The 27,544-nt window shown below is 42.3% G+C and overlaps 1 protein-coding gene across 2 annotated transcripts in view; it reads right to left on the reverse strand.

Moving 5' to 3' along the window:
* Positions 1-464: 464 nt before the first annotated feature.
* The window catches only part of Ptpn12 (protein tyrosine phosphatase non-receptor type 12), a 61,994-nt gene continuing 34,914 nt past the window's right edge, over positions 465-27,544 (reverse strand). For both annotated transcript variants that reach the window (XM_050139808.1, XM_050139809.1), the window contains 13 exons: positions 27,264-27,335; positions 24,124-24,183; positions 22,497-22,639; positions 18,551-18,617; positions 17,159-17,236; positions 16,966-17,061; positions 16,179-16,264; positions 10,851-11,809; positions 7,793-7,870; positions 7,358-7,422; positions 5,684-5,714; positions 3,486-3,587; positions 465-1,315 (listed from right to left, as the gene is read on the reverse strand). In XM_050139808.1, the coding sequence (XP_049995765.1) occupies positions 1,254-1,315; positions 3,486-3,587; positions 5,684-5,714; positions 7,358-7,422; positions 7,793-7,870; positions 10,851-11,809; positions 16,179-16,264; positions 16,966-17,061; positions 17,159-17,236; positions 18,551-18,617; positions 22,497-22,639; positions 24,124-24,183; positions 27,264-27,335 (1,899 nt within the window). In that variant the 3' untranslated portion in view covers positions 465-1,253. The remainder of the gene's footprint in view (positions 1,316-3,485; positions 3,588-5,683; positions 5,715-7,357; positions 7,423-7,792; positions 7,871-10,850; positions 11,810-16,178; positions 16,265-16,965; positions 17,062-17,158; positions 17,237-18,550; positions 18,618-22,496; positions 22,640-24,123; positions 24,184-27,263; positions 27,336-27,544) is intronic.

The following is a 27,544-nucleotide window of genomic DNA, read 5'->3' on the forward strand; positions in this document are numbered from 1 at the left end:
AAGCCACAGTTTTCTCAGCGGGCACGTTCTAGTCTCCTTGTACCCTTTTTGAGACCAAATCTCATTATGTTGCCCCAGTTAGCCTTAACACCTGCGGGCTGAAGGGATCACAGGACTGCCTTTCCCTAGTCTCCCATGGGGCTGTCCACAGGCATGCGGCATTCGTCCCACGGGGCTGTCCACAGGTATGCGGCATTCGTCCTCCATAGCTAAGTGGGGACTCAGAAGGTCAGACTGAGGGGCTGCTGCTGGTGCAGCCGCTAAGAACACACACCACTCTTCCCAGACACCATGCTGAACAGCTCACAATCTCCTGTAATCCTGGCTCTAGGGGGACCTGATACCCGATGTCTCTGGCGTCTATGGGCACTATCACTCACATGCACATAACTCCACAGAGGTACACACACACACATAATTAAATAATACAACCTTTTCTTTAGAATAAAAAAAAGAATTCAAGATGTAGCACTGTAAAACTGTTTTTTTTTTATAGGTCAAATATCCTGAAACATACATATATTCTGATAGTCTTCTAATCCCAGTTGAATTCAAAATTTAAAGTAACACACACGAGCTAAGAGAATTCAATATTGTTCCAAGGCACTTACTGAATCTCTGTGACTAGATGAAAACAAGACCCATCAGGACGAACAATTAGACAGTAATAATATAAAAATAACTTCTTGCTCACAATTTACAAAATGCATTATTGTTACAATCTTTGATCTCTGATAACCTGCAGCGCTGGCTGCATGAAACCAGCAATTTTAAAATTCAGAAACTGTTTCTAAAACTTCAGGGCAAATAATTTACAAATAAGGTACACAAAGACTTAGACCATGCAGAAATTCTTACATCTTGTTAATAATATTTTATGACTTCAACTTTATCAAATTATATACCTACTTGCCCTGTACATATACAAAATAATGCATACATGATAAAACAGCAAAAGAGTAGTCCTTTAACTCAATTATCATAAAAGTATTACTATATTAACAGGTCTACAAGCAGCTTGTAACAGGGTTAAGAGACATTAAGGCAGTAATACTTGAAGTTACAAAATAAACAATAGGTAATACTTTTTCCTAAATGTAGTATAAGGCAGGTAGATGGTCCCGGCAAGAACATTAAGGTAACGATCTACACTGCTGTGAGTCCCACATTTTGAAGATGGAATACTATAAATCTGGCTTTCAGTGGCACTTGAATTTTCCAGTATAATTTAAAGTGTCTTTTAAGTCCCTGAATCATGTCCATTCTGAAGGTGGATCTCTTGGTCCTTTAGGTTTTCCACAGCGATTGCCGAAACCTATAGAAAAATACCATAATCACGGGTTAACATTCAAAACCACTTTAAAAACAGTAAGAAGGCACTCATAGTTGCTTCTCCAAACCCAATTCTCAGGGTGGCCCCAGCACTGCAACACAACACCGTGTCCCAGACCCCCAGCTCCCAGAAGAACAGGTAGGCTGCCCACAGACACTGGCCACTATCTCTTCTCCCCCAGACCGGTTCCCAGGGTTATCAGTTCCCTCCCCCTGGGCCACGCCTCCTGGGGATCCCACAGACCATCCCCAGGCCTTCCTTCCCCCAGCCTTCCACACCAGCAAGCATCCCCATGAACACACCAGCTGAGCAGGCATGTAAAACAGGCAGCACACAGCCAACACTCACCGAAAACACCCACCCAGTAAAGACAAACCCAGAAATCAGCACAATCACCCCAAACCCAGATACTGATGTATCTAATGGTACAACCACTAACAACAGCCAGAGCAGAGTCTCCCCTGGAGACCCCAGCACAGCAGTAGCACAAGACCTTGTCCTAAAAGAGGAAATGAATAAATCCCTTAGAGAATCCAGGACACAAACATACATTTGAAGGAAACGAAAAACCTCTCAAAGAAAGCCAGGAAAACACAAACAATTGGATAAAATGAATACACCCCTTAAGGTTAAAACAACAACAACAACAAAAAAAACAGTTGAAGGACATGAATAAAACTGTTCCAAGACCTGAACATGGACGTAATAAAGAACACACAAACGGAATTCTAGAAATGAAAAATAGGAACTACAGAGGAAAACTTCACCAACAGTTATAAGAGACAGAAAAATCACAGGCATTGAAGATACAATAGAAGAAATGGATCCATCAGCCACAGAAAATGGTACATCTAAACAATTCCTAACACAAAACATCCTGGAAATCTGAGATTTAAGAATGATAGGATTAGAAGGAGAAGAAACCCATCTCAAAGGCCAAGAAAATATTTCCAACAAAACCTTAGAAGAAAAATTTCCTAACCTAAAGGAGGACACGCTTATGAAGGTACAAGAAGTACGGGACTGGAGAGATGGCTCAGCAATTAAGAGCACTGGCCGCTCTTCCAAAAGACCCAGGTTTAATTCCTAGCACCCACAAGGCAGCTCACACCTGTCTGTGTAACTCCACTTACAAGGGACCTGACACCTCACACAGACGCATAACACCAAATGGATTACACCAAATAGATGGGGCCAGAAAAGAAAGTCCTTTTGCCATATAATAATCAAAACACTGAGCCAGGCGGTGGTGGCGGTGTGCGACTTTAATCCCAGCACTTAGGAGGCAGAAGCAGGGCGTCAAAACAGTCACACAGCACACAGGTCTGCTTACACTAGACTCTAGCTTCCTTTTCTCCTCTGAGAGTACGTCATCCACAGGGCAGCCTGGCCTCTCTCTCATCACAGGAAGATCCCCTTGAACGGATCTTTCTGTCTGCCCCTTCCAAGTGCTGGCTGGGTCTACAAGGTGCTGGGGCTCAAACCCAGGGCTTCTCATGAGCTGGGCAAGCAACCTCTCAACTGAGTTAGACTTCCAGTTCCTTATATTGCCGTTTAAAAAACTTTGATTCTTAATCTCTGCCTGGAACAGAGTAATTATTTCATAATTTCAAGCAATTTTAACCATACATGCTTTTATTCTTGGCATCATTTCAGAATCTTAATATAATACACTATAAAGTCTGATAAGGGCTAGAAGTACGGTTGCCAAGTCTGACAGCCGGAGATGAATACCCTGAACCCACGGTGGAAGAGAAGGGCCCACTTCCAAAAACTACCTTTTTATCTCCACACATACATATACCACACACATGCACTCTCTCACAGTTACCAGTAAATATAAACGTATTAGCGTTATAAAACTGCTTTATGGAAATCCTGAAAAATAGTAGTAATATATTTTCTTACTCTTGCCAGGACTAAACGCACACCTGGGTTGAAGTGCTCTGAATGACTGATCTACGCTTCTAATTTTTGTTACCATCTTTTGAGAAAGGGTCTTATTAAGTAGTCCTGGCTCGCCAGAAATTCACTATGAATTTCTTCTTGAACGCACAGAGATCCATCTGTCTCTGCCTCTGTCTCTTACTGTCAGATGCAAGCATTGAAAGAATGCACTATGGCAGCCTATTAGAATTAGGAAGTGAATTACCAATATCTGTGGATTCAGTTAGACTTTCTGTTGTTTCATCTTTCTTGTCGCTCAAAGGAGATGGAGAGTCTGTGCACACCTCTGTGTGGATGCCCCCTGCATCTAAAATAAAAAACAAGTCCATATTAATCACCCAGAGTCTGTGATGACAGTTCTTGTACATTTACTTCATCTCATCAATCCCGGGCATCGTAAGCTACACTTTCTTAAAGTAATTACAGTCAAACAAGTTTCTAATTAATGGACAATTTACCATGCCCCTATTAATTCTTTTGAAGTCTTCTTGTTTAAACTGTAACTAATTTACTCATTTAAAGATCAATAAAAAGTTTTTTTTAAACAGTAATTAACATTTTTCCTTCTACAACTTATGCCCCCCTCCATCCCTCCCTGAGGTTCTCACTATGCAGCCCCAGCTGGCCTGGAACTTGCTGTAGCCCAGGTTGGCCGCAGACTGCAGAGATTATCTGCCTGCCTCTGCCTCCAGAGTGCTCCGATGTCAGGTGTGCCCAGCCCAGTCTCTACAGCTCCTGTCCATCTCCCTTATCCTCTTTCTGGTATCCAGGATAAGTCTAAAGATGTTTCCTCGCCTTAAGATGTTGTTGCCTAGTGAAGAGTCAACAGACCTACTAAGGTTGGTCATTTTCTTCCTTGCCCACCCTCTCTGAATCTTTCCATTTTGCTAAAACCATCTTCTGTGTGCCCAGGTTGGTGTCTAACTGCTCCTCTTCCTAAGTGCCAAAATTTCAAAATCCTGCCCTGCTTGGTTTTCCTTTAAACTGTTCACATTTCTCATTTATGAGAATGCAAAGCCATAGCTTACGCATGGAGGCCAGAGGACAATGTTCAGTAGTCGCTCTCTCCTACTGTGTGGGTCCTAGGGATTGACACAGGCTGCCAGGCTTGGCAACAAGGGCCTTCACCCTGCAGCTCATAGGACTTGACCTGGGGGTTATGCTGACGGCCCAGTAGGAGACACACACAGATCATCTCAGTAGTGAGGTAAACTCCCTGACAAGATCCAACATCGACTCAATGGAAACGAGACATAAATGAACTACTGGTGATGAGGTCCCCAGGGCATCTCCTACAGGAAAGGAGATGCAGACTTATGTGAACATCACCGAGGAGCAGGACTCAGTTTCTCAAGCCAAAGCTTACAAATGCCAGGGAGAAAGGAGAGGGTGCTAACTGGAGCATATGAAAGGAGCAGGTAACATCAAGGGCCCAACTGCTATAGGAATGGGGACAATGCCATTGAGGCACCATGTGTCAGGAGCGTTTGCTATGTGTTGCTGATGTAACTCAGCTCTGTCGCCGTCGTCGAAGAGAGGTAGCTAAAACTGACATCAATTTAATGATGTGATCTACTTTACTACGGCAGAAACCCTTCTGCTGTTCCTCTTCCCCCCATCTGAGATACAGTTTTGTATAGCACAGGCTGGCCTTGACTCTGACTCTCCCGCTTCTGCCGTCCACTCTGGACTGAAAGCATGCACCACGGTGCCTCATCTGTGAGGGCTGGGGAACTTGGCCTTCATGCTAGGTACCCACTCAGACAGCCTCGATCAAACTTCATAGTATAACTATTGATTTATTTCCAAATAAACACAAACATCCTCAACAGAAGATCCCTAAAACAATTGGTTCTTATAAGCACATTTCCACTTGTAGGTCCATCTAGAGCATTTACTCAGACAGAAGCAAACTTCTAAGTAACTGTAACTGTTGTTAATTTTGGTGCTAGAAATAAACTAGACCCCGCTCAGTCAGAGCTATCCCCCAACTTCTAGATATTTTAATAAATAAAAATGCAACCATTTCCCATAAACCTGTGACTTCTAGAAATAAATGTTGCCACAACTTTCCAAGTCAGATCAATAACATGTAGGTACAGCCAGCTTAGAATTTTATCACAGAGGGCCGGGTAGCAGTGGCACACGCATTTAATGCCAGCACTCGGGAGGCAGAAGCAGGCAGACCTCTGTGAGTTCGAGGCCAGCCTGGGCTACAAGACAGGACAGGTGCCAGGACAGGCTGTCTCGAAATAAATAAATAAATAAATAAATTTTATCACACAGAAGTTATCCTAGAGACCTCCTACATAGAAAATAACCAACCAGTATGAAACATGACACGTTCTATTTTATTGAAATCAATCTATAAAGTAAAAAGGAAAAAATAATCTAGTAACTTACCACATTTTTCATTTCCAGAGGTTATCGAGTCCTGCAAAGACATTTAATAGCTATTGCAATTACGTGCATCTTATGTGCAATGAACAGAATATTTATATAGGCATATACCCCAAGAAACTGAGGTGTATTAAAAAAATCCCCTCGTTATTTTATTCATTTATTTCTGAAGCAGAATAGGATGGTCTTAAATCCTGACCTTCTTTCACTCCTCTCCCTAAGTGCTAGGATTACAGGTACGCACTACCATCTTGGTCTATATCTTGATTTTCACACCAAGAAAAAGAAAGCAATAGTGTTTCATTGCGCTTGAAATTTTATGACGTTATTTTAAAAATTCCCTTTTGTGTTGGCGTGTGTGTGCATGAGAGTGTGCACGTGTGTGCAGGTGAGTGTGCATGTGTGTGCGTGGCGCTAAGGGGACGGCCCCGGAGTCCTGCTGTACTGTTGCTCTCTGCCTTACTCCTCTGCAGCAGTCTCTCACTGAACCGGGCACTGGGGTCACAGGCATTTGAGGGCACACCTGGATTTTTACAAGGGCTCTAGGGTGGGAACTCAGGTCCTCACACGTGAACGGTCTGCTCTGACCCACTGAGCCGTCTCAGCAGCGCTTACTATACTGACCTACACTCTAAAGGAGAAACACACCACTGAAACGTTCAACCATCCACTGTGTCCTACCAACTGCGGTCTCCCTGAGCACAAACTACCACAACCAACAGCTTCCTGACTATAAAACAACCTGGCTGTGTCTGACAGGGGACCAGATCCCCCAAATACTAAGTACTGTTTGTACTTCCAAAATAATTCAAAACACGAACTAATTTAAGATTTTTTTCAAGAGCAGTTTGATGAAATAATAGTCTGAAGAGACGGCCTTACGAAAGTCAGGGAGTTCTTTTAAAAATGTATCTTTTTTTTAATTAAAAAAAAGGCTGTATCTTGCATTTTACATCAACTTGTAATCAGAAATCTTGATGTACAGCAAGATGTGGTGGTACAAGTATATAATATGGATAACCCTCAACTGAGGGGGTCAGGCAGGAGAGTCAGCCATTCAAGGGCAGCCTTGCACACAGGGTAAGTTTGACAGCAGTTTGGTAATACAAGATCCTGTCTCAACTGGGACGCTATGAAAAGACTAAATCTAAGAATAAGAGGAATAGTGAAAGAAGAATAAACCCAGCTCAAAATACTTTCTTGTTAAACATTAAAAAAAGATTTATTTATTCATAAAAAAAGACCCTGTTTTAAAAAGTAAAACAAAACCAACCAACCAAACAACCCCCTAAGCAATGCTAATCAAAAGCGACTGACTATGGCCATCAACAAAGCATGGCTATCAAGCTGCAGTAAGACATGCACCTCCCCGTGTATTAGAGCCCAGCAAGGAGACCCAGTGTGAGCCCATGGGAGGCCTGCCCTTTTCTGCACAGCAATGGAGGAGGAAAAGATGGGGGCGGGGGCAGAAAGGAGGTGGAGGGAGGGGCTGGGAGGAGAGAGAAGAAACTGCAGTCCAGATGTACAATAAATTAATTAAAAAATTAAAAATTAAAAATCATAATAAACACGTAAGCAGAAAAAAGGGTCTGCCATAGCAAGGGCAGAAGCGGCCAATCAGCAGACAGCTCTAAGATGGACGCTGAGCTAGAGCCACCCCAGCCCCCAAGGACTCACTTCGGATCCTCTCTGTTCCGACTCCTGACATGGGAGTTCACTCCATTCAGGTCTCACAGGTATAGCTGAGGAACAGGGAAATGCAGTATATTAAATTCTGTCTTTAAATATAAAGACGCATCCTCCACATTGTAGCAACTACCTTCACAGGCATGCCCGCCCACGACACACTAGACAGTGAAGCAGTATGCATTGCCACTGATGAACGAAGAGACATCAACCGCAAACACTGCATTTAATTTAATTTTAGCAGTTCCCAATGACTACTACAAATTCGATCATTTAGCCCTCTCAGCAGGGAAAACAATACTACGTGAAGGGGTTTTCAAGTGAGTAATAAAAAGCTGTCAGCATCAATTAAAGCTTACACTCTGACCCTAGTTACTCGGTATAATAACGGCTGGATTGACACCAGCCATGTAGAAGGTTACTCACTATGCTCGCTGGCTAAGACAAACGATTCAGGTGTTCGTTCAGGCAGGGGAGGAGGCGACTCTTCACTAACATCAACATCTAAATTAAAAATATAAAATCCAAGAATTAAACAAACAATAAAATGCCGTTCAAGCAGCAAAGAAAATGAGTTCCAAACACCATTACCACGCCACCCGTGATAGAGCAGAGGAGGAGCCAACTGCACTGCTGCTCGGACCCTGCTGACCCCGAAGACTCTGCTCTGACTGCACCACGATGGGGAGAGTCTGCAGTCAAGAGCCCACTGGCTCGCTGGGTTTGGTCCTTGGCTAGCGCCAGTGCTTCCTGAATGACTTAGTCGCTGAACTCACACAGTCTGTCCACTTCTCCTCATAAGCTTTACTCGTCTCAAAGTATGTACCCGAGTCCCATGCCAGTCTACCATGTGAAGCACAAGTTATCATCCTAGTAGATACAATACAGCCACTAATACTTTAGGAACCATTTCTGTACTACTCCAAGTGCTGTGAACATGTCATCTGACGCCACAGCAAAGATAGAAACTCAAGTCATTTTAAAGGCTTGTACGCCAGTGGAAACCAAATTAGCCCCTATAAGAGGTAAATGATACTGCGTTAAGCAAGCCCCACAGGTCAGCCTTACGGCTCTGGATAAAGCAGTGTGTTAGGTCAAGGAAAGAACGAGGCAAGAGCACACTGATGTGCATGTGTATGCAGACATGAGAAGAACTGTCCTGAGCATCCTTATTATTCTGTCCAGGCTTTATGCTTGGTTTCTTTGACACGAACAGTATGGCAGGATACCCTTCTTTTATCATATCTGATAGGCACGAGCACTACAAACTGCAAATCGAGTAAATTTCCAGCAAGCACTGCTGCGGCTGGCCAGCCCGTCTTATGTTTAGCACACAAGGGACAGCCTTCAGTCCACAGTTGCGATACAACACTGCTGTATCTACCCAGAGCGCCCGCACTCTCTCCCTTACCCAAGAGCGGCAGTGGCACCGCTTCTCCGTGCCATCCTATCACTGACGACCACAGGAAGGACACATGACACCAGCACCAAGTTCTGTGCATTGTTTCCTAATGGTGGCCCTTGCTTTTCAACTGCACGCTTCTCCGAGCCATCCTATCACTGACGACCACAGGAAGGACACATGACACCAGCACCAAGTTCTGTGCATTGTTTCCTAATGGTGGCCCTTGCTTTTCAACTGCACGCTTCTCCGAGCCATCCTATCACTGACGACCACAGGAAGGACACATGACACCAGCACCAAGTTCTGTGCATTGTTTCCTAATGGTGGCCCTTGCTTTTCAACTGCACGCTTCTCCGTGGCAACAAGCTTTCTGTACAGATTCCCCAAGAGCTCCAGGATGGAAGAGACCCACATCTAATTCCCAGCAGCCCCTCCTCCACCCAAGAGTCATACAACCAGAGACTTCGCTATTTTACTACGGTTGCTGCACATCACAGTGTGTGGGGCCCACACTAGCCAAATCTGAAAAAGAATGTCAGACCAAAGGAAAAAAACTGAAGTCAAAATTGTACATGTTTGGTATGTATAGGCCCTGGGTACAGGAAAGAAAGGAAGAAAAGGGGGAAAAAAAGGGAAATGAAAGAATTCATAGTGAAAAATTTTGTCAGCCAGCAGCTTATACGAAATACTATTTTTGGTTATCAATACAAATTTATTGGGTTAATTCACTAACAAATTCAAATACAAAATTCTCTATTTTTTGTGTCAATTGTTTTACAAAGCAAGTAACAAATTAAGTAATAATCAACTATAGAATAAATAATACACGATACAACCTACAAGTAATTAGAACAACTAAAAATTACTTGCCCAGTAGTGGTGGCTCATGCCTGCCCTTAATCTCAACACTTGAGAAGCAGGCAGATCCCTGAATTTGAGGCTAGCCTGGTTTACAGAGTGAGTCAGGAAAGGCAGGACTGCTACAGAGAAGCCCTGTCTCAAAAAACCAACAAAACAAAATACACAACAAACCTCTACTTGTTTTTCTATCTTACTTTATGCACACTGGTGTTTTGCCTATGTATCTGTGTGAGGGTGTCAGATCCCCTGGAACTGGAGTTACAGACAGTGGTGAGCTGCCATGTGGGTGCTGGGAATTGAACTCGAAGAGCAAGTATTCTTGACGACTGAGCCATTTCTCTAGCCCTGAAAAACAACTCTATTTGTGGCAGTCATAATAATGTATCTCTGGATACCTCAGAGTATATAGGATTGAGGCAGAAAAATAAAGTTCCCGGTTCTTATCTCAAAAAGCAAACAGGAGGAAGGCACCATGAAGATTCCGAGAACCAATAATACGATACAGCAGGCACGGTGACGCAAACAGGAACCCAGGCCAGCCTGGCCTTCACAAGGAGACCCCTGTCTTGAAACAGGGTATCTTACAGACATAGCAGGCTGCTTAAAGCAGAGAGGGTAAGTACAGACATGGTATGGGGCAAACACACACCCTTCTCGAGTCTGAACGTATCAAATGGCCGCTAGTCAGCTGAATACTTTCCAGTCTGTTGTGGGTTAATGTCCCACTGAGAACAACTTTACTTGAAGCATTTGTGAAGAGTTCTTTAAAACTTTTGTAGCTGGGCAGTGGTTGGCACATGACTTTGATCCCAGCACTTGGGAAGCAGAGGCAGGTGGATCTCTGTGAGTTCAAGGCCAGCCTGGTCTACAGAGCTAGTTCCAGGACAGGCTCCAAAGCTACGCAGAGAAACCCTGTCTTAAAAAAAAGTTATTTTGTAGTTAATATAGAAAAAGTCCATTAAGTATTTACAGGAAGCATGGGTGAAACTAATGGCTCAGCAAGTGTTCTACAGTATTTGCATCACTGACACTTCAAATTATTTTTTCCTGGTTTATTTCTAATTATTTAGTCAGATAAATCTGACTTAAAGCACTAGGCTACACAGAACACGACCAAAGCAATCTTCTAGTAACGACAGGAATACTGTGAAACACAGCCTACCGACACAGTGAATATAAACTCAGGACAGACAGGAAGGGGCCGTCAGGCCACATTACCTTCTTCAGCTCCCGCCACGTTCTGTCTAGCAATGGACATGGGCAACACTTTCCTGGTGCAGCTGCTCTCAGCACTGCTGGCAGCAGAGACGGTGGCGCTGGCCGTGGAAATGCTCGTCTTGCTCTTGGTCACAGCACCGTCAGAGTCCCTGTCCTCTGAGTCGGAGTCATCAGAGTGAAGGGGGTTGGTAAAGCTGAGGGGCGCTCTCAACAGGGGCGAGCTGCTGTGAAGGTCCACGCGCTCGTGGGGGTCGGCGTCTGCTGGAGAGGCTGCTGCTGCCGAGCTCGCGGTCTTTACAGGCTGAGAATGGTTGTCTGGGGATTTGCCGTCGGATGAGTCAGATACGGGTGTGGCGTGTTCAGGTCCGTGAAATGACCATGCCACATGTCCTGTCTTATTGAGAGGCAAGCGGTCTGGCCGTGGCGGTGTGTGGGAGTTCTGGGACTCTTCTGAAGAATCGGGAACTCTGTCTGAATTTGTCACACTGCAGTCCACACAGGAATTCTGAGGAACACCATCAACTTTTAGATTACCTGAATTTAACTCCTGTGGCCTAGAGGTTTTGTCAACCACAGACGACGAAGCAGATTTAATTTTAATCGCATGTCCCCTATTCAACAGTGTGTTCCCATCAAAACTTTTGGGGCCCTCTTGGAGAGGAACTTTCTTAATCTCAAAACTTAAATTTCGCTCTAATTTTTTATCTACATGTTCAACAGGTGATTCGTTTTTCCCTGTAAGGTCTGAAGATTTATTATAATTTCTGTTGAGGCCTGCTGAGTGCTGCTCTGACGAAACCATGTGTAGCACTGGCTTCGGGTGGTATCTGTCACTGTCCTGCCACACACTAGTGACGGCCGGGAAGGCTGAGGGGGGGGAAGGTGTCAAGATGGGTGGTACCGGGCGAGGCTCTGGTGGCTGCAGGATTTCTTCCTTGGCATCCCCTTCTACAAGGCAACTGGAAAAGAACAAACCGGACTTCAGGAATGTTTAACATTTTAAAAGTTGACTAGTACGTCTGCAGCAAGAACTAGTGCATTAAAATCCATTACAATATGGTTATAAAGTTCTAATTGTAAGACTTTGAGTGTTGATGGCTTTCTTAGCAGTCGGTTCTAACTGTCCTGTCAGGGAGGCATCATCACAGTCACCCTCCTTGGACAGAGGGGCCCCGTTCCCAGGTCACCCCTGCTCCCCAGTCCGTCTTACTCTTCCTTACACTCCCAACTGTGCAATATAAACTTTTCCTTTACTCTTCCTTACACTCCCAACTGTGCAATATAAACTTTTCCTTTATTCTTCCTTACACTCCCAACTGTGCAATATAAACTTTTCCTTTATTCTTCCTTACACTCCCAACTGGGTAATATAAACTGTTCTTTTACTCTTTCTGCTTACACTCCCAACTATATAATATGAGACTTTTCTTTTAAAACTGGTTTTGGTTCTAAAATTATGTTGCCTTTTCAGTCAGAGTCTCAGTGCACAGCCTACTACAGTCTCCGGGTTCTGTCCTGCACACGCTGGAATGACCATCTCACTCACCAGAACATAACCTTCTAGAGGACGTGTATACTTGTATCTTCAAGGTACTGATTTCTCACAGAATGAGAAAATGCTAAGTTAAAAACAACTGTTCTCTACGGCCTTCTGATTCTGATTAAGTTCAGCTTAGCTGTAGCCAGTGTCTAGCATATAAGAGAATCATTACCAGCAAACAAACACCCATCCCCTTTGGTAGAGAGATAAGAAATTAATGGAAGGAAATAATAAAACAGTGGAAGCCAGGCAGGGGTCAATTTCCAACATGCACACGACAGCCTGTAACTGTCTAGCCCAAGGGATTCTGATGCTTTTATGTGGCCTCTATGGGTACCAGGCACACACGGGGTAGACAGGTGTAAATGAAGTTTAAAGTAATTAAATGACTGTGTTTGAGTGTGCGTGTGCGTTGTGTGCTCATGGAGGCCAGGAGAGGACATTGGTTCCCTGGAGCTAGAGTTACAGGTGGTGTGAGCAACGTGACATGGTGCTAGGAACTGAACCCGGGTCCTTACCTGCGGAGCCACAGCCAGCCCCAGTTACTTATTTTTAATTGAGAAGGATGCTTTACCTGTGCTATACTTTTTCTGATCTAGAGCAATAACCTTAAAAATTACATCTGAGCCTCAAAGAAATTGTTAACAGTGAGAGGAAACAATTCGACTGGAGAAAACAGAGAGCACAAAGTTGGAAATTACTGCGGGAACAAGCATAAGACCCTAAGTGTGCCAATCTGGAATTGATAACAATGTCATGTAATGAACCTATCTGATTAGTTCAGTTAGACTGCGCTCTAAACTTAAGTGATGAAATGATTAGTCTCATTTGTGATTTTCTTTATCTACTGTTACAGGTCTGACATTGTACTGGCCACAGTTTCCCCTTCCTCCACTCTTCCCAGTACCTCTATACTCCATTCCCCCTCTGTCGCACCACCCCACATCCACTCCTCCCGTTTCTGTTCAGGAGACGGGAGTCTCCCGTGAGTACCCATAAAACATGGCACATGAGTTGTAGTACAAGGCTGAGCAAGGCGACCCAGTGAGAGGCGTGGAGAGCAGAGACAGAGAGTCCCACAAGAACATCACATATGCAGAGGGTCTAGGCCAGCCCTGTGCATGTGCAGGCTCCCTGGTTGTCGGTTCAGTCTCCATGAGCTTGTCTGAGGATCAGAATGCAGAGCTAACCCACTAGAGGCCACTAAGTGGGAGCACACACCTTTAATCCCAGGACTCAGGAGGTGGGGGCAGAGGGATCCTTAAGTCAAGGCCACCCTGAATCTCTGTCAAGAGAAACAGAGCTCACACAAAGGTGATCCCAGTACTCAGCACCAGGCAGGTGGAGACAGGAGGGATACGGCTGGGTGGAGAGAGGAACATAAGGTGGGAGGGGACGGGAGCTCAGTGCAGTCTTGGGAGAGACAATCTGAGGTCAGGATTGCTCCTTCAGTCTCAACACTGGTAGAGGTAAAAGAACATTCTAGAGGCTGGCCACTTTGCTTCTCTGATCTTCAGTATTAACCCCTATAATTCTCGGTTTTTATTATTAATACCAATTAGAATTCATGCTACAGTTGATCCTGTGAGTTTTCTTGACTCCTCTGGCTCCTACAATCCTTTCTTTTCTGCAGAATTCCCCCAAACTCTGCCTTACATTCGGCTGTGGGTCTGCATCTGTTTCCATCAGGTGTTGGATGAAGCCTCTCTGATGACAACTGGTCTAGGCACCAATCCGGTCACAGGAGATGGCCAGTTCAGGCTACGTATCTGCTATTACTAGGAGTCTTATCTGGGGTCATCTTTGTAGATTCCTGTGAGATTTCCCTGAAATACCCGCACATTTCCAGTAGTCTCTTTCAGTCCTCTCCCCCCTGTTCCGAGGACGGCCGTGAGCACCTGCATTTCACCGTCTGTGTGAGATGTGCACACACCACAGAGACAGTCCCACGTCAGTTTCAGCAGCTCTTCTCTCCTTCCTCCTGACACCCTGACTTACACCCTGACCTTCCGCCTTTACCTTCCAAATGCTGCCTTGCGTGCATGCCTAGTCTGAAACACATTATCATTTTTAAATGGGCTGGTCTTCTCATCATTTTCCTCCAGTTTTTTCTTTGATAATCAAAAGTTATATTCTGGTGTTTTGAAAACTGTGGCAATTAAAAAAAAAAAAAGCACCTTAAATATTGTTTAAAAGCTCAGTAAAGCCGGGCCGTGGTGGCGCACGCCTTTAATCCCAGCACTCGGGAGGCAGAGACAGGTGGATCTCTGAGTTCAAGACTAGCCTGGTCTACAAGAGCTAGTTCCAGGACAGGAACCAAAACCACAGAGAAACCCTGTCTCGATTAAACAAAAAACAAACAAACAAAAAAAGCTCAGTAAAACCAGGTGGTGGTGGTACGTGTCTTTAACCCCAGTACTCAGGAGGGAAAAGCAGGTGAATCTGAGTTTGAAGCCAGCCTGGTCTACAGAGCAAATTACAGGACAGCCAAAGTCACACACAGAAACCCTGCCTTGAAAAACTAAAAATCAAAAGAACCCCCACCCCACCCCCGCCCAAAACTACATGACACAATTTTTCCAACCAATAAACTTTAATTTTTTTCATTAGCCAAAACAATAAACATCTACTTAAAATTCTGGTTTCTATGACTACTAGTATATAAATAAGCCTCTTTAAGACAACTTCTTTGGATTTAATGTAGTTGTCTTTTAAAAAATTTAAAACTTGAGGCTGGTGAGATGGCCTGGCTTTTCCAGAGGACCAGGGTTTGATTCCCAGCACTCACATGGTAGCTTACAGCCACCCCTTACTCCAGTTCCAGGGGTTCTGATGCACCCTTCTTACATACATACACATATACATACATGCAGGTAAAATACTTACACATAAAATCAAATGAACAAGTCTTAAAAAAATCATAAGCTCATTTATTGTTTTTTTTTTTTTTAAGCTCACGCTATGATTTGCAGCAATTCTCAAATCTGCCCACTTTCTTTAATGTTGGTCTTACATTGCATGCTTGCTGTGCTGTTTGTGGGCTTCCCAAATAAGACAGTCTTAAACACGTCTACGTAAACCAACAACAACTCTTTGTTTGAACCCCACAAATGTGCTGAGTTTTATACATAGGTGTGAGAGTCCAGTTTACTTCCCTGGCAGCATTCTGTTGGGAGCAGACATTCATGCTATTTTTTTTATTTATTTATTATGTATACAATATTCTGTCTGTGTGTATGTCTGCTGGCCAGAAGAGGGCACCAGACCTCATTACAGATGGTTGTGAGCCACCATGTGGTTGCTGGGAATTGAACTCAGGACCTTTGGAAGAGCAGTCAGTGCTCTTAACCTCTGAGCCATCTCTCCAGCCCCTCATGCTATTTTTTGCCATATAAAATATTCCCTCAGGAGCTGGGTGTGGGCTCAGTGGTAAAGTGCTCGCCTCCCACACAAGGAAGCCCTGCGTTCTTCTCTTAGCACTGTCAAACCGAATGAAGACAAAACAGAATGAAATGCTTTCTCCTTTGTGGCCTCCACACTGTTTCCAGTTGTCCTTTTTCCCTTACTTTCCCAGACTTAGCGATCTTACTCTCAGACCTGCTGTTCTCAGCCACTAAGCCCTGGAGCAGGTATTTGGGGCACCTTCTTGAAATATGAACTTCTGCCTAGTTCTCCTATCCTAATGAAATAACCAGTTATAAAACTAAGAAATGTTCAGAATCTGTAATTTTAGCTATGTCGTAAGGTTAAAGAATCCTTCAGAGAAAATGTCCTAAGACACACAGTACCTCCTAGTCCGTGGTGGCTTTGGAGGAGGAGAGTCTTGTTTCTCACTATCAACAGAGCTGACCATATTTCCAGGGGTAATTTCATTCTGCCAAGGGTAAAAAAGGTTTCATTAAAATTGCAGGAAAAAATAACTTTCCTTGATTGGCAAACGAGAGAACCGAACCCACAGAGCTGTCCTGTGACCTCCTCAGACAAGCTGTGGTTTGTCTCCACACCCCAGATCATGATGTGCACATACAAACACACACATACCCCTTAATAACACATTTTCAAAAGCCGAAGATCCAGTGAGATCATTTAAGCTGTAATGGCAATGAATTACCACATGACAAAAAGGGTCTTGCTGGTGATGAATGTCTACAATCCCAGCACTCACGGAGGCTGAGGCGAGAGAACCTCAGACAGACTGGGCTACATAGCAAGATTGTTCCCCACACAAAAAAGTATGGAGTATATGCAAATAAGTATATGCAAATAAGTGTATGCAAAAAATGATAGACCCAACTTATAATTATTTCGTTGTGGGTGAAAGCGAAGGGCGAATAATGTAGTTAAGTTTTAAAATGTAGCTTCTACTTGAAGCAGTAATATTGACTCTGACATAAAATCTTTTCTATAATTTACTTACTGAGTTACTACGTCTCTATCACACCAGTAGAAGTTAAGTACATTAGTAAAACCTAGGTCAGATAATAGTAACCTTTGCCATGACCATCTCACACAGCTGTAAAACAAGCTCTTGGTAAAAAGTCAGTTTGCCAAGGCCAGTGGGCTAAGAATACTTACACCATCAGCCATCTTCTGTGCTGCGTGAATTTCGTACAGCTGCAGCTGTTTCTCAAACAGCTGGGCAATGGCTCTATGAACAAGTTCATACTGCTCCTGGTGCAAAGAGAAGTTACTGATAAACAAGAGAAGAAAAACGCCAGAGGAAACGCTTTTGAAATACAATTTATAAAGAGAGAAAAATCAACTATACCTTTGTTTGTACTGCAGAGTGCCTCTGTGTTCTCATTTCTTGTATTAAATTAAATACATTAAATTCCTCTGGAATTTTCTAAAACCAAGAATTTAACACATATAACTATGGACAACATCTATCACGTTTTCCCACAGACTTTAGACACATGCTAGACACTGCAAGCGTCCACTGCGAGCTGCCTATCAGACACGTGGCGTTATGGACAAAGCTCACCCAAGCCTCAGCAGTCACCCTGCAGAGCGTGACCACAGCACGAGGAACAGAGCCCACGACAAACTGGACAGATGGAGTAGGGGCTGAGAAGACACTCAAGTCAGTGCTCTCCTAAGTGTGAGGACTGAGCCAGTCCCTCAGAACCCACATAAATGCCTGACCACCACATGCAAGTGCGCGCGCGCGCACACACACACACACACACACACACACACACACACACACACAAGCATGTGAGCAGACAAACGTGAGTAAAAGGTTATTCTGGGAAATGAAGGAGATATATACAACCACGAGAAACCGATCACTTGAGAACTAAGAAACTGTGAGGATAAAAGCTAAGATAAGGCTATCTGAAATCAGGCTGTAAAGAATGTGACTTCATTCTCTAGGCCGCTGTGCCCTCGGCCTCTCAGGAAGTTTCAGACTGGGATGACAATCCTGAGACACTCTGCCAACCACTGTTCAATGTGAACAGGGAAGGGGGTTAGAATCCGAATGAGGGGAGAACGGTTTCAGGCTGTGGCTCCAGAGTCCTTACAGACACTCACGTTAAGACAAAACCATCAAGGGGACTGCAACTGAAAAACACAACTTGAGCAATGCTTCAAACAGACATTTAAATCTTTCCCCAAATCTTGTTGGCTGGTATTTATAAGTATCTCTTCTTTTTTCAATTTTAATTTTTGACTTACAAAATGCTGACTGACATAGCCAATCTCAAGCTACGGAAGATTAAGTTTGCCTGTCACAGAGAAGATAAGGACAGCAAGGACAGCAGAAGAAACACATACACAAACTGACCTTTGTGTCTTCCACAAGACAGCAAACACAACTGACGGAAACAACGAGGCCGACAGTAACCAGATAGTAAACTAATCTAGGCACTTGGACTACAGCCAACACTACAAATGAAGATGGGTAATAAATATAGGACACTGATCCCAGCAGGATACAGGAGAGGCGAGAGGAGCCTTGACGGAGCCACGTCCTGTCCTGGTGTCCAGTGCAGAATCCCAGGCAGTACGTAACATTACATTCACTTATCTTTAGTTACAAGGTAAAACTAACTCTGGAAACACAGGATACCTAAGAAAACATACTGTAATTTAACAGTTAATATTAATGTGGTGCTCACAATATACTGAATCTAATGCTATATAAAATCATTCTTACCCCAGCTTTTAGTAAGTTCCATGTGTAATCTATGGCACAAATAGCACCTGTTCTTCCACAGCCTGCACTAAAGATACAAAATTTGAGGAAAAAAAATTTAATTTTTTAAAATAAAAGGCATATTAACATTCAGAAGCAAAAATCATTTAAGAAATATGAAATTCTACTTAGTGAACAAAATACAGTTAAAGTACAGAAACAGTATTATGCTTAACACTAAAATTTGAATATTTAAATTTTTAATTCAAGAAATGTCTAACAGTCAGTGACTCACAGGAAAGCTCTAAGCCTTTCCCTCTGTCAGTCAAGTTTAGCCAGTACCATCGTGTGGAGATAAAGTACAGCGGCTTATGCTCTGGCCTGCAGGAGCCACGAACTCTAACAGGGATGGGAAGGAGATCGCTACAAGGCCCAGGAGTCAATTTTAGAAGCAGCAGTGATTCCATAAACAAAGACAACTGACTACCATCACCTCCTGAGGGAGGAGTAGGGGCCGTGTTAATTAGGTGGGGAGCATCTGTAATGATCCTGTGCTGAAGCCTGCCGTGCTGACGGAACACCTGAGAGGCTAAGACAGGAACATCCGCGTCCCCAGACAGTTTGGGATAGGTCTTAAGACCCTGTCTACAAGCACACGCTACAAGCTACAAATGGACACATTTTCTCTTCTTTTGTAGCTATGCATAAGTTACTGAAGTTAACACATTGTTTTTGTTGTTTAAAGGAATTAAATAATTTTTGGAATCAGAAAAATTAAACTGAAACAGACTTAAGAATTATGGTTACTGACTGGGTAACATAACAAAACAGGAAATAATTTTAAATAACTTGTAAAAAAGTCAAGTCAAGACAACTTCTTTATCTTTCAATTCCAGAACAAAAGACTTTTCTTTTTAACCAGCTGACTGGTCAACATATCACTGAAATGTGTTAGATGATCCCCAAATGCCCACCAGAGTCACTCTGGAGTTAAGAGGCGGAACCAGCTCTCTTCACCAGTCAGGGAGGAAAACTTCAAAGTTAAGATAACTAAATCTTCTTTTTTAATATTTATTTATTTATTATGTATACAATATTCTTTCTGTGTGTATGCCTGCAGGCCAGAAGAGGGCACCAGACCCCATTACAGATGGTTGTGAGCCACCATGTGGTTGCTGGGAATTGAACTCAGGACCTTTGGAAGAGCAGGCAATGCTCTTAACCTCTGAGCCATCTCTCCAGCCCAAGATAACTAAATCTTTAAAGCAGTAATTAACCAATACATCTCGTGTCTGAAACTTTCATTTATTTAACAAGACTATTTTATGCGCACGAGTGTTTTGTCTACATCTATGTCTGTGTATCACACGCATACACGCTAGGTCCCCTGAAGCCAGAAGAGCGAGTCAGATGCCCAGGAACTGAGTTGGGAATCAAACCTGGGTCCTCTAGAAAAGCAGGCAGTGCTCTTAACTGATGAGAAATTTTTTTCTTTTCCTTCCTTCCTTCCTTTTTTTTTTTTTTTTTGAGACAGGGTCTATGTAGCCCAAGTTGGTATCCTATTGATAATCCTCCTGTTTTAGTCTCCAGAATGCTGGGATTATAGGTATCCACCATCCTGGGTTTCCTTTACTTATTTCTTATAGTAAATACAATTACAGATACAAATAACTTAGTAGGATAAATTTAGGGTGATTCTGAGAAACACTGATTCTAAGGTCTTTTGAAGGACTAAGATAGAAAATAGAAAAATTGCCTCAGGAGTAAAGTAGCTTTTATAATATTTGGAAATAACAGATTTGTGTAATGAAATTCTACATTAGGTTTTGAAATATCCTACATGTTACTAATAATACAATCATGACTATACTGCAAACGTTTTATTTTTTCATGGCTGACACAACATTTATTCTTTTTAAAACTATAAAGAAAAATAAAAACAAAACAAAAAACTGTATTCTCCCCAACATTTTTAGACACTATACATGTAGACCTTACAAAATGAAGCCAAGGGGTGGTGGGTTGGATGAGAAATATCCTCCACAGACTCATATGGACCCTTTAGGAAACAGAGCCTTAAGAGGAGGAAATACATCATTGGAGGTGGGCTTTGAGGGTTTGCCGCTGCCATGTCTTTCCTAACGTGTACTGTATCCCTCTGTATTTTATGAGGGCAACACAAGAAAGTGATGATACAAGCGGCTCTGCCTCTTGTATTCCTCAGCTGTACCCAGGTTGGCTGGTCTGTTTGGGGGTCTCCGTTGTTGCTCTTCTTCTTCCTCCCATCCCATCCCCTCTACAGCCGAGGCTGATCTTTATCTCAGTCTCTCAAGCAGTGGGAGTATAAGTATGAGTCACTGTCAAGTTTTTGGATATTTTTCAACTAAACCAAGTTGGACATGGTGGCTCATCCTTGCTGGCCATCCCAGCATGGGTGAGGAAGAGGTAAGAGTTCATGGTTCACTTGGGCTACTGAGATCATCCACACTTTTTCAAACAAGAGTTCTACCATAAATGTAACCTGGAGTGCACTGGAGATGAAGGTTGTCAGGTGAGACAGGGAACAAAGGAGTAACAATATTGAAACATATAAAAATTATAGACATGCTTAGGCATGCAGTCTTAATTTCCAAGAAATGAAAAAAATTAAGGTTATCTTCTGCCCAACTGGAATGTTTCTTCACTTTTTATTTTAAAAATTTCAAGGTCTATGAGTAGAAAAATAATCAGACAATAAAAACAGCTCAATGTGTTCAATTAAAAACAGGTGGCTATCTTATTTAATTAACATAATTAAACTCTAACACACACTTGGAACACAAAATTAATTACCCTTCAAAGACAAACACTGTCACATCCATTGCCCCAGAAGTCAAAGGCTGGGCTCACATGTCAAAATGACTAATTTTGCAAAAAGTAATTGGAATTTAAACATCACCTGAAAAGAAAAAACACTTCTATACAGGAGCTGCATATAGATATACCTAAACTTTAGTCATTATTTAGTTTTATGTATACATCACAATTTAATAAAGTTGTCTAGTATCTTGTACCAACAATTTACTCGTAACTTACTACAAGACGCCGTGCCAGGTACCCCGCACACACCTGCAATCCAAGCAGAGCTGTGGAGGCGAGGGAGGCAGCTGTGGCTACTGAATAAGGTAAGTAAAGCCTGGTCTACATAAGCCTTCAATCCTCAAAAAACCCTGGAGGATTGGCATATTTACCAACGAACAAGTGAATGCCACCCACCACAACTTCTTAAAAGGATAAAAAGAGAATGCCAGTTTCAAGCTCTGCGTAAGATATCAACAGTTTTAAGCTATAATTTCATGGTATGACAGACAGTGGTGCAGACACGGAGGCTTGTTCCTCAGGAAGGAAAACTTCCCTGAATGCCTTTCACCTGGAAAATACCTTATTACTCCATTCTAAGAGCTCTGAAATTGGGGTACAAATGACATCTCTGCTGTGTAACTGGCAATGGATTCTTTTAAATTCTCATGCTTGATAAGTATACAATAATTTAACCTTTTCTTCTGGATTTTTTGAGGTAGACTTACTATCTATAGATAGGTTGGTTACTAGGTAACCCTGACTGGCCTTGAGCTCTGAGATTCTGTCTCTGCCTTCTTGGTTTTGGGATTACAGGCGTGTGCACCACACCCAGCACTTGTCTGGAGACCAGTGGTCTCTCAGACCATTTCTATGCATATCTACACACACATCTTTTTAAAGCCTGAGGCTTTATCATTCATGAAAATTTGCACGACACTGACTATACCAGGGAATATGTTTTACTGTAACATTTACAGTCTATCAACTAGATTAGATTCCATCAATTCTCAGGCCTCAAACATACTGTAACAGGGCCAGGAATGCTCAAGACAAAACACATCAAATTAATGTAGAAACAACAGATTTAAGCACCGTACTTCTCTACATTTAGAAGACTCTTTCGTACCTGCAGTGAATACAAATAGGCACATCCTCATGCTCCTGGTAGGTCCGCATTAAGCTGATCATGTCCAGAATAGAATCGAAGGACGAGGGAACATCGTGGTCTGGCCAGTTCACATAATGGAACTGATAGAGCCGGCGGGATTCCTTCACAGAAACAGAAATTCAGTAAATATATGCACAAACTTAACTATCATTTCTAAGTTACCTTTAAAAAAGTCAAATACATAGCCTTCATGTATTACTTACCAAACACCCAGTACTGATGATGTTTCGTATGTAATAACTTACTTAGCTTCCACAAGGAAGGTGGTGCTCATTCCGTTTTATTTTAGAGGTAAGAAAATTTAGACATATTAACTTCCCTGGTGTTTTATAGGATATAACAAACGCAGGATCTAACCCAAGAGATGCTAACATGTACAACATGCTCTTTATCCACTATATTTCATAACATACTCTTTAACCCACACTATAAAATTCATAATACATCATTCTTTGAATCATTGGAGTTAGAGGGCCAAGAGAATATCCTGAAAAAGAAGAGACTGTCTAGCTCCAAATCCACTTTCTCACTAGACTGTTGGTTCTGCATCTGTGGTCGAGGGAACTGCCTCTCTCCTCTCAACCCTTTGAGGGCAACTACGATAGCAATGGGGGAGTTTTTCTTTTTTTAACAGAATAATGCTAAGATTTTACTTTCCTTTTGATTTAACCAGCTAATGTAATATATATTTATGTATTTAAGCTTTTTCCAAATTTAATTTTATAGTAAGCACTGAAAGCAATAGCCAAATAAATCAAAGATCCAAAGAAGCCCCAGCAACTCTAAAAAATACTTATTTTCATTTATGTGATGTGCCTCGTACACATGGAGGTCAAAAGAGGGCTTTGGATCTTACAGAAGTGGAGTTATAAACGAGTTGTGAGCCACCACAGTTGGGCTGGAATCTAACCTGGGTCCTCTGAAAGAGCAGGAGGGCTCTTAGTCTCTCCAGCCTCTCAGTAACTTTTAAGACTGCTCATTCTAGACCTCAACAGAAAGAGCAGAGCTTGGGATTCAGCTCCAGAATCCAAGTTCTGTATCTGTCACTGACTACGCAGGCAAGTTACTAACTTCTCAAACCCCTTTATGTGCCATACTCTTTCAGTTAGAATAACCAATTGATCTGACACACACGGAGAAGGTGAGTGCTAACTGCAATACTCTTTCAGTTAGGATAACCGATCTGACACACGCGGAGAAGGTGAGTGCTAACTGGAGATAGTGTGCAACAAATGTAATAAATGACCTGACTAAAGGGATGGATTCAGTAGTCGGGGAGAAGATCGAGTACAGGCAGCTTGTCAAAAGAGAGCAGGCAGGCTTACAAGTGAGCTGGGAAGAAGCATTTCTGCAATGTCCTTTTAGACATGTCTTGTTTCCTCCCTGAGAAATTATCATTTTGTCTGGCTCTGAAGTGAGGTAAATATAACTTTAAATCCAAATGACAATTTACTTTACTTATATAGCTAGCGACTGAACCCTTGTGCCTGATGGGGAGGAGGGAGTACGGATGGGAGCAGGAGAGATGGGGAGGAGGGAGTACGGATGGAGCAGGCGCTCTTTATCTATAATAGAAACTGCTTACATTTTGAAACTCAAGTAAAAGTGTCCGAATGAAGTAGTCTGTTCTTGCTTGCTCATTTTCCTAAAAGGAAAAAAACTTGTGAGTCAGAAAAATATACACATCAAAACAAAATAATTAAAAGTAAACAATCTAAAATTAACGTTTAGAATTTTGCACATGTCTAATAATTATTTTAAAAACCTCAAAGTCATCCCGTTAATTATTTTTAATGGTGCTAGGATCTGAGCCCAAAGCTTTGTGTGTACTAGGATAAACACATTGATCTATACAGCCTCTGCTTCCTAATGTTTTATCTAATTCTTACTTATAGGCTTTAAAAAGTGTTTACTAACTGATTATTCAATCATGACTTTATCATCTAGAGATTATAGTTAAGTAGCAAGCATCCCCAGAACAACGTTTTCAACAAAACGTTTGGGAAAAAAAACATCCAGCCTCAGTGTCTCCATATCAACCAGGCTTTCTCAACTTTCAAACAGCAGAGGGAAGAAGACCTGCTGTTATTCTGACTGTGGTTGTATGAAACACGAACAACTCAAGTCTGACACCATCTCGTAGAGTATTAGAAGGAAGTGTGACATTTGTCTGCTGCTCAGTTCTTCTTTCTGCTTTTTTAGTTTTAACCACAGACAGCTTAGGCCAGTCATTAACAATAATAATATCCGCTACTCACTAAGAAAATAGACATCCAGTATTATTCTAGAATGGGAACTTTCTACTTATTGTTTCAATTTATGATTATTTGTTTTCCCTTTCCTTTTTCTCCCTCCCCCGCTGTCCTGGAACTTGCTCTGCCGACAGGCTGGCCTCCCTCAGCACCAGCCTGCTGTCACGTGAGTCTCACCCACCCCTCACCAGGCATGTACCACCATGCTCTAGCGGACACTGGGCTGAGCTGCTTGCTAGCCGTCTTCCCGTCCATACTCCCTTTACCCCAGACCAACAGTCCCCAGGACACACTCATTTCTCTGTCTCAGACACTGTGACTGCAAGCAGGCATGTTACTCTCTATGGTTATTCAGTTTGTAAATTTAGTTTTGTTTTCTTTTTTTGAGATAGGATTTCTCTGTTACAGCTCTGACAATCCTGGAAATCACTTTGTAGAGCAGGCTGGCCTTGAACTCAGAGATCTGCCTACCTCTCCCTCCCGAGTGAGTGCCACCACTGCCCAGTGCATAAATGCAATCTTTTATTTGCAGTTAAAATCAGTGGAAGCAGCCAGGCGGTGGTGGTGCACGCCTTTATTCCCAGCACTCGGGAGGCAGAGGCAGGCGGATCTCTGTGAGTGCTAGGCCAGCCTGGTCTACAAGAGCTAGTTCTGGGACAGGCTCCAAAGCCACAGAGAAACCCTGTCTCGAAAAATCTTAAAAAAAAAAAAAAAAAAAAAAAATCAGTGGAAACAAATCCTGAGTTCCTGAGTTGTCTTAACAACAACAACAACAAACATAGATATTCCTTCTTAATAAAGTCTTCAGAATGGATTAATTTTGATATTAACGAACCAGATAAGCTTTTATTCACCAAACCAAACCTCATATTAAGAGGATTTTTAAAAATTTATATTTTAGGTCAGATAAAAAAACCATCCACAAAAGTCAACTCATTTTTTTCTCTGCATATGGAACTGTTCTGTTGTTGAACGCTGACACTAATTTACTTGACTTGTGACATTCACTACAGTTAGCTTGTTAAACATAAGCACACCGCACAGAACTACGTTCCCTGCACTGTCCTGGAACCTTCGGTGGAATCATTCCTACCCTAAGCAGGTATGTCTTTACTGAAATATACTGTGGTGTGCATTAATTAGTATTCATCCTAAATAACACAAAGTGCAGCAGAATTAAAACATCTTTTGCCCAGTGTGGTAATGAATACTTTTAATTTAAATATTCGGGAGGTAGGGGCAGGCTGGTCTCTATGATGATATGCACAGTGAGACTGTCTCAAAAAGACAAACCACAGAAACCTTCAACATTGTCCCACAAACCATTAATTTTAACTATAACTTTAGAGTGTTTATTGCAGACTGAATTTGAGTTCAATTATGAATTGATTTTGGACTTCGAACCTCCGTAATTTCGTGAACCCTATTTTATAATAAAAGCTCTCTACACTTCCCACCCATACTCCAGTGCCCCAAGGGTTCTGTTTCTCCACAGCACCCTAAAATAGGCAGTTCAACGTTTAGTTGGGCTAAACTAACATTTTAACACAACATTTTAGGTGACTAAGAAATAAGATATTAAATGTCACATAAATAAAATAGTTGTATTCTAGCTCACCTACATTTTACTTCATTTCCGCCCACTTCCCCTTTCTTGTTTTCTTTCTTCACTGTTTTTAACGTCATCTTCTCAAATTTCAACTGAGCTGGACTCCAGAGAACACATTTCAGCCCCCGCCCCCGCCGGGCCCAAGGACAGGATCTCCTACTAATCTCAACAGTAGTGAGTGGTTCCCCACCTTCCCGATGCGGGGACCCCAACCATGAAATCATTTTCATTGCTACTTTGTAACTGTAATTCTGCTACTGCTGTAAACTGTAACACAAATATTTTTGGAGACACAAGTTTGGCAGGGGAGTCAGCCCACAGGTGGAGAACCCCTTGTCTAGAACTTGCTCCTGGACCAGTCCTCCTGAGTGGTGCTGGAATTACGGGTGTGCCACCAGGCCCAGCCTACACTTTAGATTTCAGGTCCGATACTCTTCACTTTCAGGACAGCAATTCTCAAGTTTAACTTCATACATAATTTTAAAATATGGGGGAGGATAATAGGAAAGCTTAATGACATACTACGTCCCAGTTAACAATATTCTTTTCCATTTATTTGAATAGAAAAGTAAGTGCACCAATTTTCAGAGATGAGTTGAGCATAGTTAAACAATAATTGTCACGAGATATAAAAGGACTAACAGAACCAACACGAAAATAAGGAAAACCTTATCTTATTTATTTACAGTTGTAAAAGTCATTTCTAAAGCTCCTAAATTTAAAAGCAAAATAAAACATTAGTACTGATTACTACAGTAAGTGAAGGTTTACACAGAATTGAATCCTAGACTTGCAGCAGCCTGAGTTCATACCATATACAAATTTCTCAAAGAACGAATTTTTAAAACAAAAATAAGTACTTACACAGGAAATTCTGAATGGTGCAAACGTTACAGGATCTTCTCCATACAAAGGCCAGTATCGCTCACACTTTTTCTGTTGTCCAAAAAGAGATCGGTAGGAAAGAGTTCAGTAACTGTACATAGTTCATAAGCTTTTACAGAAAGAGCACCGTGTGCTCTAAGACGCATTTGGGCACTGCTAATCATACTATTCTACTGGCTGTTGTTAATTCAGAGTGATCGTCACCATGCATACAATGAGATCATTAATGAAATAAAAAGAGAGATCCTCAACTTTAACGG

Source organism: Alexandromys fortis, unplaced genomic scaffold (assembly GCF_014885135.2).
Source record: "Alexandromys fortis isolate MF-2015 unplaced genomic scaffold, M_Fortis_MF-2015_v1.1 scaffold_38, whole genome shotgun sequence".
NCBI classification, from domain to species: domain Eukaryota; kingdom Metazoa; phylum Chordata; class Mammalia; order Rodentia; family Cricetidae; genus Alexandromys; species Alexandromys fortis.